Below are 14,905 nucleotides of genomic sequence, written 5' to 3'. Positions count from 1 at the left end.
TCGTTGACAGTCTACGTAACTGTTTCCCAAGTATCAGGATTCAGAGAGACACTGGGTTTTTTGTTTCTGGCACGGTCTCAAAACTCATCTTTTCCGTGAAGCTTTCTGGATGACTTGTCTTCTCCAGCGCTTATCTTTCTTTCCAGAGACCTGCATTGGAAGAGTTTCAGATATATCCACTCTTACCTTTTCATAAATTTCACTCAAAAAAGTTTTTCACTAACTGGATGACCACTTTATAAATAAAGCAGTCTCCTTTGTAAAATATAAAAAAATATACTGACACCGACAACGTTCTAATGATGTTGGCACTGGGTCTGCCGGGGTTTGGCTGATATTGTTATGCCACATGAGCCCTTCAGACAATTAGTGGCTGTTGTGCTCTTGTAGCGCCCCTGAAGCCATCAGGGAGCTACAAGGTACTGCATCCTCACCAGGATGCAGGGCCTACCCCCCAGGTACCCGGAAAACCAGTGCCGGTAACACACAAACACTCCAGATCATCCCTGTTTTTCCCCAATTATCCCCCATAAAATGGTACCAGGCTAGGGTTGGACCAATGGATGGCCGCCTAGAGGTGGAGCCAATCCAGTCCACTAGACCACCAGGTGGGGGGCAGACAGTGGAGAGTTAGACAGTGAGAGAGACAGTAGTGTGTCAGAGGAAGTGAAAGTGAGCAGACGGACTGACAGGAGTGAACAGTGACCTGAAGGCCCAGGCGGTTAATGGCTGGTGGAGTACGGTGGAGTACTCCCGGAACTACGCACCAATGGAGTACAGAATCCTAGGTCAGGCAAACGCTCCAGGCAGACCTGATAACATCTGCATAGTGAGGGGACCATCAAGAACCTCACTGACCTTGAAGTTCGGGAATCAGTAGCAATGGGAGAACCGGGGACAAGACCAGAGACTCCAACCCTACAGGGTTCACACTACCGTCATACTGCTGTAAAAGACAACCAGGAGAGGACCCCCAGCCGCTCAAAGCCACGGGGACCCACCAACCAAAGACAGGTTAGAGGAAAGAAGCCACTAGGTCACTAAACCGGCACTGGGACTAAGGGGACCTGCGGTTAAGACCAGCCGGCCTCGGGTGACTAGTTACCAGCTTGCAGTGAGTAAAAAAAAAAAACAGTTATGGCGGCGTTACACGGTACGATATATCGTGCGATTGCATGAGTGATCGCACCCGCCCCCGTCATTTGTACGTCACGGGCAATTTGTTGCCCGTGGCGCACAAAGTCATTAACCCCCGTCACACGTACTTACCTCCCGAATGACCTCGCTGTGGGCGGCGAACATCCTCTTCCTGAAGGGGGAGGGACGTTCGGCGTCACAGCGACGTCACAAAGCAGCCGCCCAATAGAAGCGGAGGGGTGGAGATGAGTGGGACGTAACATCCCGCCCACCTCCTTCCTTCCTCATTGCCGGCGGGACGCAGGTAAGCTGTGTTCGTCGTTCCCGGGGTGTCACACGTAGCGATGTGTGCTGCCTCGGGAACGATGAACAACCGACACACAGAAGGATGGACGATATTATGAAAATGAACGACGTGTCAACGAGAAATGATAAGGTGAGTATTTTTTGTCGTTCACAGTCATTCAGTGGTGTCACACGCTACGATATCTCTAACGATGCCGGAAGTGCGTCACAAACTCCGTGACCCCGCCGACATATCGTTATATATATTGTCCCATGTAACGGGGCCTTTACACCAAACTCCCATTGTGGCCTACCTTCTTTCAACACCCACCTGCAACAGCTACCCTCTGGGGCCTGGCCCTGCTTGCGGAGGGCCTAATATCCAGGCTGCCACAAACACCAGCCCCAGTAGTGAAAACTGTGCAGCGGCGGCTCCATCCACATAGCCGCAAACCACAAGTGGCATCATGTCTAAACTTTAACAATCTCCTGTAAATATTCCCTTTTCAAAAAGCACGGAACCGGGCAACGGCCCCCAAAGTGACATTCTCCAGTTATACACTGCCCGGGACCGAGTACCCCATAACCCTGAGCAACACACTCTCACTTTCCATAGACGAATGCTGGACAAACAGAAGTATAAGTGGAAGAGCCCAATGATTGACTGCAAGGCTCTTGTAGAATAACAACCCCAGCAGACCCACTACCAAAAAAACTCTGGAACATCGCCAGTGCTTGACATGAGTATCTTTATTTTGCTTCGTTATACAGCATTATCTTATTCCACTGTGCTTTACATATAATATATTTTTTATTTTACAAGGAGGACTACTTAATTTAAAAGCGGTTATTTTGATAGTGGACAATCGCTTTAAATTCTTCAATTTCTCATTATACAAATTCAACAAGTTACTATGCAAGGAGAAAAGGGAGGCCATAATAGTCAAGGCCCTAGTAAGCACAATAATAAATAATGATATAAAGATTGCATATAATTTACATAGACATGATTATCAAGTGCTCAAGAAAATCCCTAAAAACAACACTCATCTGATGAGTGGTAGCCCTATACTGTATTATCTTATTACTAATGTACAAAAGTATATACAGGTATTTCATTGAATTAGATGAGGTCCTCAGTAACAATTGGTGCAACTACATGGCAGTAGAGTCCCCAAGTAGTGCAATGCACAGTGATACATGGAACCTAATGAAACATTGAGCATAATAAATAAACAATAATAATTTACAATGATAAATGTAAGGGGGGCATATCGCACTCACCCATAACGGGCAAACCGCACAGTGTAACGTACCTCGACGCACACGTTTCTTGGTCTTCCTCGGGTGTTTGGGGAACTCATAAAATTCACAGATGATACTAAGATAGGAGGAGTAGCCAACACTATAGAGGAAAGAGAGCATATTCAAAGAGATCTAGACACACTCGAACAATGGGCTGAAGCAAACAGATTGGTGTGTAACAGGGACAAATGCAAAGTTCTGCATCTGGGTAAAAGAAATGTGAACAGCATATATAGTATGGAAGGAATAGAACTGGGTGATAGCATCAGTGAAAAGGACTTGGGCATAATAGTAGATCCCAGATTCAAGATGAGTCAACATTGCGGAGCTGCAGCTAAAAAGGCCAACAAAATTCTGGGATGTATCAAGACCAAGCATTGAATCTAGATCAAGAAAGGTAATTATTCCACTATACTCTGCTCTGGTCAGACCACACCTGGAATACTGTGTACAGTTCTGGGTGCCCCAATTCAAAAAAGACATCAATATATTAAAGCAAGTCCAGAGAAGAGCAACCAAGATGGTAGAAGGTCTGCAAAACATGTCCTGTGACGACCGGCTAAAAGAATTCAAGAGAAGGCTGAGAGGAGACTTAATAGTGGTCTACAAATATTTGAAAGGTAGTCACAGTGCAGAGGGAACTACTCCATTCTCAGTAGTACAAGGAAGTACAAGAAGCAATGGGATGAAATTAAAAGAAAGGTTAGACGGTGAGGGCAATCAGAGAGTGGAACAGGCGACCACGGGAGGTGGTGAGCTTTCCATCAGTGGCAATCTTCAAGTGGAAACTGGATAAACATATAGCTGGGATGATTTAGGAAAATCTGCACTCACAGGGGGTTGGACCTGATGGCCCATGAAGTCCCTTCCTACTCTACCATTCTATGATTCTAGGATTCTATGACATGCCAGGAAAACCCGCGTCAGGCCGCCACACGTCATATAACCACTGGATGGACACATAGGGTACATTCATTGAAAATTCCCAAAGAGCATGCTAATATTCTGGTGCGACTCAATTTAACATATTTTGACACAGGTTATCGGGGTGAAGGAAAGATCAGACATGTAAATTTCTTCCATTTTCCCAGTATAAATGTTGCTGCCTCAGGTGTTTGGCTGTTTTTGGACAAAACAAACAATTCAACAACGGCTATTGAAGATGTTTGGCTAGTTTGAGTTATGTTATATGACAAAGACATATTTTATTATTCACTTATAAGTCACTATCATGATTTATTGATGGCAGTCATGTATTATGCATAGGCATGATGTACGGTTTCGGTGTACGTTAAAGGGTCGTATGTAGTTACTATAACAAACAGTAAACAGTAAATAATAAAAAGATCTAACTGCTCATGAACAATCATCAAGTCACCTGCTCCCTTTCGTTATCTCCAAGGGTCTTCACCTTTTCCTGCACAGTCTGATCTTACAATGAACTATCCCAAGACTGGTATACATCTCCTACATTGATCACCAGGCGTTCTTCTTAATTATACATAACATCATTAATATTACATGTGCAGAGCTCCCTCCTGACATTCTATAATTTAGAATTCTGTAGAACTAGAGCTCAAACATTTCTAAAAACTTCTCATAAATTTCTAAAACTCTATCTATCTATCCTCTATCTATCTTCTATCTATCTAGACAGAAAAAAATGGAAAATCACCAATCACTGAAAAAAGAACAATAATAGGGTACAAGCCTGTATAGACAAATATCCAGTTGTAAACAGTTGAAAAGCAAAAAAAACTGCTGTGAAATGGGAGGTACACATGCGCCCCTGGCTCTCCCCAGCCTACCATTCCCGTGCCACTTGAGACTGCATTGCGCATGCAGTGCTACGAAGTAGCAGCAAAGCGCTTGCATTCCACTCTCCGCAGGCCAATGGACAGCAACATTATAGGGATGATGCCAACGGTGCATGTGCTGTTAGAGCCCAGAATTCACATCATAGGCTGTAAGGGGCTATAAACCCTGCTGTTCCGTCCAAAATAAACGCCCTCTGACAAAGAAGGGTGAAACGTGCGTTGGGGCAAGTGGGACATGCAGAACACCCTCTCTTAGGTAAGCCTGTATATTCAGTTATATTTTGCTTGCTACTGCTATTTATCTTTCAATGCTTAACAAATTCACAGCTATACTCTGGCTTTTGTGCAAGCTGTGCATTCATTAAGTCTAGATAGGCTATTTCCTTGTTAGAAATAGGGTGTATACTGCAGGGTCCACTTATCAGCACTAGAGGCACTAGCTCTTAATATGAACTCACTTGAATGTACAAGTGCATTTCAATAAATTAGAATATCATCAAAAAGTTAATTTATTTCAGTAATTCAATACAAAAAGGGAAACATATATTATAAAGAATCATTACACACAGAGGGATCTATTCCTATATATTATATAGAGTCATTACACACAGAGGGATCTATTTCTATATATTATATAGAGTCATTACACACAGAGGGATCAATTTCTATATATTATATAGTCATTACATACAGAGTGATCTATTTATATATTATATAGAGTCATTACACACAGAGGGATCTAATCCTATATATTATATAGAGTCATTACACACACAGTGATCTATTCCTATATATTATATAGAGTCATTACACACAGAGGGATCTATTCCTATATATTATATAGAGTCATTACACACAGAGGGATCTATTCCTATATATTATATAGAGTCATTACACACAGAGGGATCTATTCCTATATATTATATAGCGTCATTACACACAGAGAGATCTATTCCTATATATTATATAGAGTCATTACACACAGAGGGATCTATTCCTATATATTATATAGAGTCATTACACACAGAGTGATCTATTTCAAGTGTTTATTTCTGTTTATGTTGATGATTTGTCTGCTGCAAATACTGAACGAGAGCATACTGTATATTCTGTATATCGTATTTATTTAATCCAAAAAGGCAGGAATCGCACTAGCTTATAGCATCTGATGCAATATGTTATTGATTAGGAATAAGCGAACCCGAACGGTAAAATTTGGGGTTTGTACCAGATATCGGGTATCCGGGACTCAAACTCGAACACGAACCTTTAAAAAAACCCTGTTCCCAACTTCAGAGTTTGGGTACTTTTCGTATGCTAATAAAGTTTGTTGATAGGCTACAGAACAGCCAATGAACAAGCTTTATTGTATGCAGAAGATGCCTATACACTGCTGTGAACAATAAAAATGAAAAAAAAAATTGGATTACCAGAGCAGATTAAACAGACAACTAGGGCTGCAAACCTCAGCTGTCTGCTTGCATTGTCTGGTTATCAAAAATAGAAAGGATCCCACGCTGTGTTGTTTTTTTTTAATTATTTATTTAAATGATTTTAAAAATAACCAGCCAAGGTATCAGGCTGGGAAGGTCCATGGTTATTTGGCACTTCTCAGCCTAAAAATAGCAGCCAGCAGCCGCTACAGAAGTGGCGCATCCATTAGATGCACCAATTATGGTGCTTTACCCGACTCTTTCCAATTGCCTTGGTGCAATGGCAATCGGGGAAAAACTTTTGGGGTTGATGTCAAGAGTGAATTGACAGCTGGCATCAAACTCAGGGGTTAGTAATAGAAAGACATATATTAGACACCCTTATTACTAACCCAGCAAGTGTAGAATTAAAAAAGACATATACAAAGAGGTAAACAAAGTTTATTTAAATAAAGACTCCCCCACACGCTCTCGTTCACCAATTTATTAATTCGTAAAAAATTCTGGCAATTCCAACTTAATCCAATGGGGTAATGTCAGATGACGTGTATTGATTCCTATTGGGCCTTATTCTGAGAATGTTCTCAGAACGAGGCTCCATAGGTCACTGTTCAATTTCCCATCCATCACATTTGGTGCTAACAATACAGACTTTTAAAACTCCGAAGGCTGTGACGCCTTTACCAAGAGCCCTATGGCTGTCACATGGTCACTACTTATATATGTGCAAACTAATGATTTCTTTTTACTTCTTAGGACACTTCATATACTTTAGAGCAAACTCTATCAATGGAAAAAGCCTGTCCTCGTCACAGCTGAAGAGTACATTTTTGGTGAAGCCTTCTGTGGGAGCTCAATGTCAGGTAGTCACTGCACGGAATAGCTAATGAGAAATACAATGTTGTATAAAGAGGTTGTTCACTTTTATCAATTTAAAGGGCTTGGCCACTACTTTTTTTTTATAATTTATCCTTTTTTTTGTATGTGTTTTTTTTCTGCCAGCTCTTAACTATTTAAAAGATTGCAGAGCATGGCAACTTCACTAGACTAGGCCCAAGACTGCCAATGTAAACCCATTGGCGACTTATGATTGTGGGGGTAACTATAGGGTGAGAGAAGCTGCCCCTACTTAAATTCTACAGTCATTATTAACCTTAGCATCTAAATGGTAAAATGAGCTGTATCAGAGTTATAATTGAGGTTACCATGGGCTTAGCTTCTGAGTTCATGAAGAACACGTGAAGGTCCGGCCTGCCAGAGCCAAAAAAGTACAGTGGAGGAAGAAAAGGGGTTAACGCGGCCTGTGTCTGATGCCAGGTAATGACACTACATCTAACCACATGGGACAGAAAAACCTGGTGCTTACTTGCCTCATCTTCTTTGCTATCATTGTGCTGCCTATAAGGTGGACATCCCTACACAGCTTCTTACCATTGATGTAACCAACTTGGACCTCCTCTCTTAAGGGGTCCCATAATAGCCTTTAAGACAGGTGACACAGGGGGCACTGTAGTCAAGATCAGGGTGTCGTGCGACCCCCTTTTCCCTGCTACAGGCAGATAATCGGGCCTGTGAACGTGTGGGCTCATCCACTTACTTCCCACTTCATTTGTTCTATCTTCTGATGCAGGGTCAAACAAGGAGACCACACGGACGGTTTATCTTTTCTCAAACTTAACTTTTACTCTACTTTTTCTAGCACGGGTTCCATAAAACAAGTCACTTAAAACAGTCTCTTTCTTCTTATCCATTACTCTTAACTGTTCCTTATTCCTAGGCACTCTAGCGCTACTCGGTACTTCTTCTGGCTGTCTCAGTTCCTCTGGCTGCAGGCTGTTACGAGCCATCTAACACCCGGGGTCCTAGCCACTAGTGATGTGTCGGTCGTGAACGATCCGACACAAAGATTCGGCTCCCTGCTGTGATTGACAGGAGCCGGATCCCCAATGAGAGGCACTAAATTCTTTTAACGGCTCTCACTGGGCGTAAAATTTTGGTGTATGGTGTTTGAAACCCCGCCCACCTGAACAGAACCCAGCCAACTCAGCAAATTAATTGGCCCGTTGTGAGTGGGCGTGGTTTAGCCATGGGTGGGTGTGGTTTCAGCGGCGTGAAACACAAGCCTAAATATGTGTTCACCTGCAGTGAACACATTTACTAGGGAGCCATCAATGATCCAAAAGAGATGGCTCTTTTTGGTGAGCGGAGCCATGGGAACTGGATCACCAAAAAGAGCCAAACTGGCCATCACTACTAGCCACTTTCTTCCTGGTGCCCGGTGAGTCTCACGAACCCCCTATGTTGCCCAGCAGGTCGCCAACAACAGACCTGCTCATAGGGGGATCGGTCCACCGTGAGCACCACACACCCTGCCCCTTAGGCAGCTATCTTCTGACTCCCCCAACATTATTCTCTCCCAGGGATTTCATTCCCAAAGCTCCTCCCAGGGGTAAAACCTATACTTAACCCCTGGTGCACTTGCTGTGACAATTCGGCCGAGGTACCAAGCCTTACAGCATTTTACCACCACTACTATCTAACAACTTCTCTAACGCTGCTACATCTTGCTTTCTGTAAACCCTTGCATCTCACATTACTATTACAAAAGCTCTTGTACCTAACACATTACACTTTACATTTAAAGGCATATGTCCATACATTACATCCAATACAATGCTGTACCCTAGATGCCATCGGCACACTTACTGCATAACCATATAAATTACCAGCATAAAATATTCTAAAAACATCAATTACAAAATATTATAAACATTGCGGTCGGTGTCGTCAGGGGGAGGAATTCTTCGAATCCTTGGTACTCTGACCACCTCCTTACATAATCATGGCTTCACTCTACAGTATGTAGTATGGAAACCTAATAAAGATACGTCTGTTTGATATACAAGCCAACTCTCATAGGATGTCCTGCCCATCCAAAAGAATCCTAAAAAATCTGGGCAGTGCTAACCCTGCCTGAAAACTCCCAGATATGAGCTATTTTCAGATATTTTTCATCCAGGGAGGCAAGAAATGGGACATGGAGAATGTGTAAATGGGTTTGGAGAGGGTATGGATTCGAAAGGCAGTGGATACAGCCAAAACTTGCCAGAATATGGATACCCCTTTTGGATCATTGGTATGAAAAAAGTGTGCTTTGAGACTAATACAAAATAAAGTAATTATTTTTAAACCAACAAACCAATATAATGCCAAGTGAAGGAATTAGAAAGCATGAAAACAATAGATGGTCGCTAGCTCTCTTGTATCTGCATGCACCCTCACTGACAGTAAGAAGCTTTTTGGAGCTTTTTCTATGAGGCCCAATTTGCTGATCCCAATGTATGTCAATGTATGCACCATTTTTAATAATGGCTTCCATATTTGAGCCCTCTTAAAGGGGTTGTCTCATCTATTATACCCCATCAGGAAAAATGCATTATTACCGGGCAGTCATTCAAATCGATGATGGAATACATTAATGACTTGAAAACGTCGCAATAGGAGCGGCTCTTATAGAAAAGCCATCTGTTCCTGTAACCAGATAAGAGGTCTGCATGCACGATACTCCTTTTATAAAGTCCATATGTCCTAAAGACGCCAGGGCCTCAACACAGCCTTCCATCGCCTATAGCTATGCCCATATTTTTATATTATGGGGGTATTATGATTTATTTATATTACTTACATGTGCTGCTTTGTATGTTTTGCATATATTTTATAGCTACAAAAACACTTTGCATTCCCTTAGGATTTTATCAATCAGAATGATTACATCGCCTCATAAAAGATAATTTATCGCCACCCAACACCATCCCACCGGGTTGATTTACGAAGGTGTCCAGGATGACGCATGACTTGATGAACCACCCCCATAAAATAACATCACCTAAAGAGATCATTATCTCACACTAGATGCAGTAAAACACTTGATAAATTTGTGCCTCAGGTTTTCCTAGAATATCTGAGATAATTTATTTCCTTCGGTCTCTCCATCTATTAAAGAGTGAAGGAGCCGGGGAGCAGGGAGGTTCTTACCTTTTAGTTATTTATTTTCTTCTTCTCTATAGATTTTCCAGGTCTTTTTTGCGATAAAATGAACTTAATAAAGCATCACTGGGAACCGATAAAGTCCAAGTTATCAAACATTCAGAAGTCATGGAATGTTTTCAATTTATTCATAAGAAGAACTTGTATGGTTGTCGAGAAAAGGGCTAAAAGATACCACATGCCATCTGCAGCATGATACATTTCTGAGAAATGTATAACTTAACGAGTTATGTTAGGAAATGCTCTATACCTTGTAAGACAGTATGAGGAGCCCCTGTTAGGCAGTGACCCCTAACCTTTCTTTGTGCCGCATTCAGCTCTAAGGGGTACTTTGCACGCTGCGACATCGGTAGCCGATTGTAGCGATGCAGAGCACGATAGTCCCCACCCCCATCACAGCAGCGATATCTTGTAATCACTGCCGTAGCGAACATTATCACTACGGCAGCTTCACATGCACTCACCTGCGCTGCGACGTCGCTCTGACCGGCGACCCGCCTCCTCTGTCACACGCCAGGCGGCCAATAGAAGCGGAGGGGCGGAGATGAGCGGGATGTAAACATCCCGCCCACCTCCGTCCTTCCGCATATTCGGCGTGAGCCGCGGTGACGCAGGTAGGAGATGTTCCTCGCTCCTGCGGCTTCTCACACAGCGATGTGTGCTGCCGCAGGGGAACGAGGAACAACATCGTACCGTCGCTGCCGCGCAATTCTGAAAATGTCGGACACTGCACCGATGATACGATTATGACGCTTTTGCGCTCGTTAATCGTATCAAAAACGCTTTACACACTACGATATCGACAGCGACGCCGGATGTGCTTCACTTTCGATTTGACCCCACCGACATTGCACCTGCGATGTCGTAGTGTGCAAAGTACCCCTAAGAGAAGGTCTCAAACCACATCCAGAAACCTTTGAGTTTTAATATCCCAAGCGACACCCCACCAGTATACAACTAGACCCCTCCATTACCAGTATAATGACAGCCAAAGATTTCTAGCAGAAATCATATTGAAACCTTGTGCCTCTCCCTTATAGGCACAATTCTTAAGGGTGCTTTACACGCTGCAACATCGCTAGCGATTGCTAGCGATGTCGCGAGCGATAGCACCCGCCCCCCTCATTTGTGTTACATGTGGTGATCGCTGCCGTAGCAAACAATATCGCTACGGCAGTGGTCACACGCACATACCTGTTCAGCGACGTCGCTGTTGCTGCCGAACAATCCCTCCTTCAAGGGGGAGGTGCGTTCGGCGTCACAGCGGCGTCACAAAACGGCCGCCCAATAGAAGAGGAGAGGAGGAGATGAGCGGCTGGAACATGCTGCCCACCTCCTTCCTTCCTCCTTTCTGATGGACGCAGGTAGGATGATGTTCGTCGATCCTGCGGTGTCACAGGAACGACGAACAACCTGCGGAATGAAACACCAGCAACATTATGATTTGGAGCGACGTATCAACGATCAACGATTTTTGCCATTTTATGCGATCGTTGATCGTCGCTCCTAGCTGTCACACGCTGCTATGTCACTAACGACGCCGGATGTGCGTCACAAACACCGTGACCCCGACGATATATCGTTAGCGATAAAGCAGCGTGTAAAGCACCCTTTACATCTAAGGATCTCACCTTCCCCCTATACTGCATTCATGTATCAAGCATTCCCTCAATACTATACAGTGGCATGCAAAGTTTTGGGCACCCTTGGTCAAAATTACTGTTTATATGAACAGTTAAGCAAGTTGAAGATTAAATGATCTCTAAAGGGCATAAAGTTAAAGATGACACAATTCCTTTGTATTTTAGGCACAAATAAATAATTTTACTTTAATCTTTTAGATTTTAAAATTAACAAAAAAGGAAAATTTGCTAATACAAAAGTTTGGGCACCCTGCATGGTTAGTATCTAGTAGCAGCCCCTTAGCAAGTTTCACAAAGATTTTCATACATTCTTCTCTGGAAAAGTCTTTCAGTTCTGTGAAATTACTTGCTCGTCTTGCATGCACTGCTCTTCCTTGGAGACGTCTTCCAGTTCTGTGAGATTCCTGGCTCGTCTTCCAGTTCTGTGAAATTACTTGCTCGTCTTTCATGCACTGCTTTTCCTTGGAGACCTCTTCCAGTTCTGTGAGATTCCTGGCTCATTTTGCAGTTCTGTGAGATTCCTGGCTCATCTTGCTTGCACTGCTCTTCCTTAGAGACGTCTCCAGTTCTGTAAGATTCCTGGCTCATCTACAAGTTCTGTGAGATTCCTGGCTCGTCTTCCAGTTCTGTGAGATTCCTAAGTTGTCTTGCATGCACTGTTCTTCCTTGGAGGTGTCTTCCATTTCAGTGAGATTCCTGGCTCGTCTTTCATGCTCTGCTCTTAAGCCTGCTTTACATGGGACGACCGATTGTGCGATTTCACAATCGATCGTACCCACCCCCGTCTTTTTTGCGTCACGGACAAATCGCTGCCCATGGAGCACAAACTCGTTTAACCCCCGTCACACGCACTTACCTTCCGGACGACCTCGCTGTGGGCGACGAACATCCACTTCCTGAAGTGGGAGGGGTGTTCAGCATCACAGCGACATCACACGGCAGCCGGCCAATAGAAGCGGAGGGGCGGAAACATCCCGCCCACCTCCTTCCTTTCATTAAGCCGGCGGGTGCCGTGGGACGCAGGTACGCTGTGTTCATCGTTCCCGTGGTGTCACACAGAGCAACGTGTGATGCCACAGAAAACGATGTACAACCTGCACCCATGAAAATAAACGAGATTATGAAAGTTAACGACGAGTACACGACTCACGATTTGTGAGCGATACTGCGTCGTTCAGAGGTGTCACACGAGATGACGTTGTGCGCTATGCCGGATGTGCGTCACAAAAACCGTGACCCCGACGACATATCACACAATATATCGTCTCGTGTAAAGCCCGCATTAGTATAGCCACAGATTTCCAATAATATTCAGCTCAGAGGACTGCGAGGGCCATTGTAAAACCTTCAGGTTGCACCTTTTGAGGTTGTTTATTGTGGACTTTGACATGTGTTCAGGATCATTATCTATTTGTAGAAGCCATCCTCTGTTCTCATCTTTTCTCCTCTTTTCAATTTGAGCTTTTTTTACAGATGGTGTTTTGTTTGTATCAAGAATTTGTTGAAATTTAAATGAATCCATTCTTCCCTTCACCTGAGAAACATTCCCCGTGTCATTGGCTGCAACACAACCCCAAAGCATGATTGATCCACCCACATGTTTAATGGTTGTCAACATGTTCTTTTTATGAAATTCTGTACCTTTTATTGTCCACACATACCTTTGATCATTGTGGCCAAAGAGTCTTATTTTTTTTTCTCATCGCTCCACAGGACATGTTTCCACATTTCATCAGTCTTGTTTAGATGTTTTTTGCATACTTCTGATGCAGAATTTTATGGTGGGGATGCAGGAGAGGTTTTCTTCTAATGTCTCTTCAATGAAGGCCATATTTGTGCAAGTGTCTTTGAACAGTTGAACAATGTGCCACAACTCCAGGGTCTGCTAATTCTTCTTGAAGGTCTTTTGCAGGCAAGCGGAGGCTTTAATTTTCCTCTCTAGCAATCCTATGGACAGCTCTCACAGAAATTTTGCTTGCTCTTCCAGACCTTATCTTGATCTTCAATGTTCCTGGTAACTGCCATTTCTTACTGAGGAAAGGACAACTTGAAAACACTTTGCTATCTTCTTATAGCCTTCTCCTGCTTTGTAGGCCTCCACCGTTTTCATTTTCAGAGTGCTAGGCAGCTGCTTAGAACATTCCATAGCTGCTGTATTTTTGTACAAAGTTAGAGGAGGCTGGGTTTTTATAAAGCTGTGAAATCTGCATCACACGGCCTTTCCTAACGATGATAGTGAACAAGCCATAACACTAACAGTCTAATTAAGGTCTGAATCCTTAGTCCAAGTTATCTGACAATAGAAATCTCTAAGAGTACCCAAACTTTTGCATTGGCCCATTTTCCTTTTTGTAATTTTTCAAATGTAAAAAAAATAATTTTTTTAAATATTTTTTTTCCTAAAATACAAAGTAACTTTGTCATCTTTAAATTTATGGATTTTAGAGATCATTTAATTTACAACTTAACTGTTCACAATAATAGTAATTTTGAAGAGTGGTGCCAATGTACGTTGGTATTGTATGGGCCCATACTAGCAGTTAATGTATTAATCAACTACATTAATCTCATCGTGCATTATCACATAACTTGTACGATCTTACTCCAATGTACAAGTTTTTGAAATCTGGTGCAACCACTAAAAAGTGGCAGTTCAGAATAGGTCTGACCCCATCTATTTAACCCTATAAGAGCAGTTAGTAGTAGTAGTGATCGGCAGCGTAGAGACGTCAATCGGAGGTGCTTCCTTTGAACAAAGATCGTCAAACGATATAAAAATCTTATTGTAAAACTCAACATGGAAATACAACCTGAAGCACAGCTACGTGGGAGCGTAATTTACATCTTTAAATGGAATTTTCCTTTAAGATCTCAGACCTTACTGTCTATGGAGTAAGTACACCAGCGTCCATGCAGTGATGAGAGGCCATTGTTCTATGATTAGTAATCGCTACTGGGAATCTCTTCTGCCATTATTATTTCTAATGTTTTTTGAAGAACAAGAAATGTTGTTGCCTTGTGAATTAGGGAGGCTCAATCCTGCGCAGGGAAAAACTCTGATTTCAATGAAAATGTAAAATAGAAAGCCCAGGAAGGGAGGCTCATGCAGATTTGCAGCGCCTGAGAATAAATGTAACTTCTTTATTTCAGAATGAATAATTGAAAATATTCATCCGGCAAAATCGCAGAATTCTTGACAGAGCAGGGAAATCCCTACTGTTTATTTAAATTGCTCAGT

At 42.8% G+C, this 14,905-nt stretch overlaps 1 protein-coding gene across 1 annotated transcript in view; it reads left to right on the top strand.

The window, feature by feature from the left end:
• MALRD1 (MAM and LDL receptor class A domain containing 1) overlaps window positions 1–14,905 on the top strand; it is a 746,310-nt gene that overhangs the window by 271,112 nt on the left and 460,293 nt on the right. The window contains exon 11 of the mRNA XM_075315583.1: window positions 6,734–6,840. Within this exon, the coding sequence (XP_075171698.1) occupies window positions 6,734–6,840 (107 nt within the window). The remainder of the gene's footprint in view (window positions 1–6,733; window positions 6,841–14,905) is intronic.

This window comes from Anomaloglossus baeobatrachus, chromosome 6 (assembly GCF_048569485.1).
Source record: "Anomaloglossus baeobatrachus isolate aAnoBae1 chromosome 6, aAnoBae1.hap1, whole genome shotgun sequence".
NCBI classification, from domain to species: Eukaryota; Metazoa; Chordata; class Amphibia; order Anura; family Aromobatidae; genus Anomaloglossus; species Anomaloglossus baeobatrachus.
The sequence above is the reverse complement of the archived record's forward strand: the minus strand, read 5'-3'. Positions and strand labels throughout refer to the sequence as shown.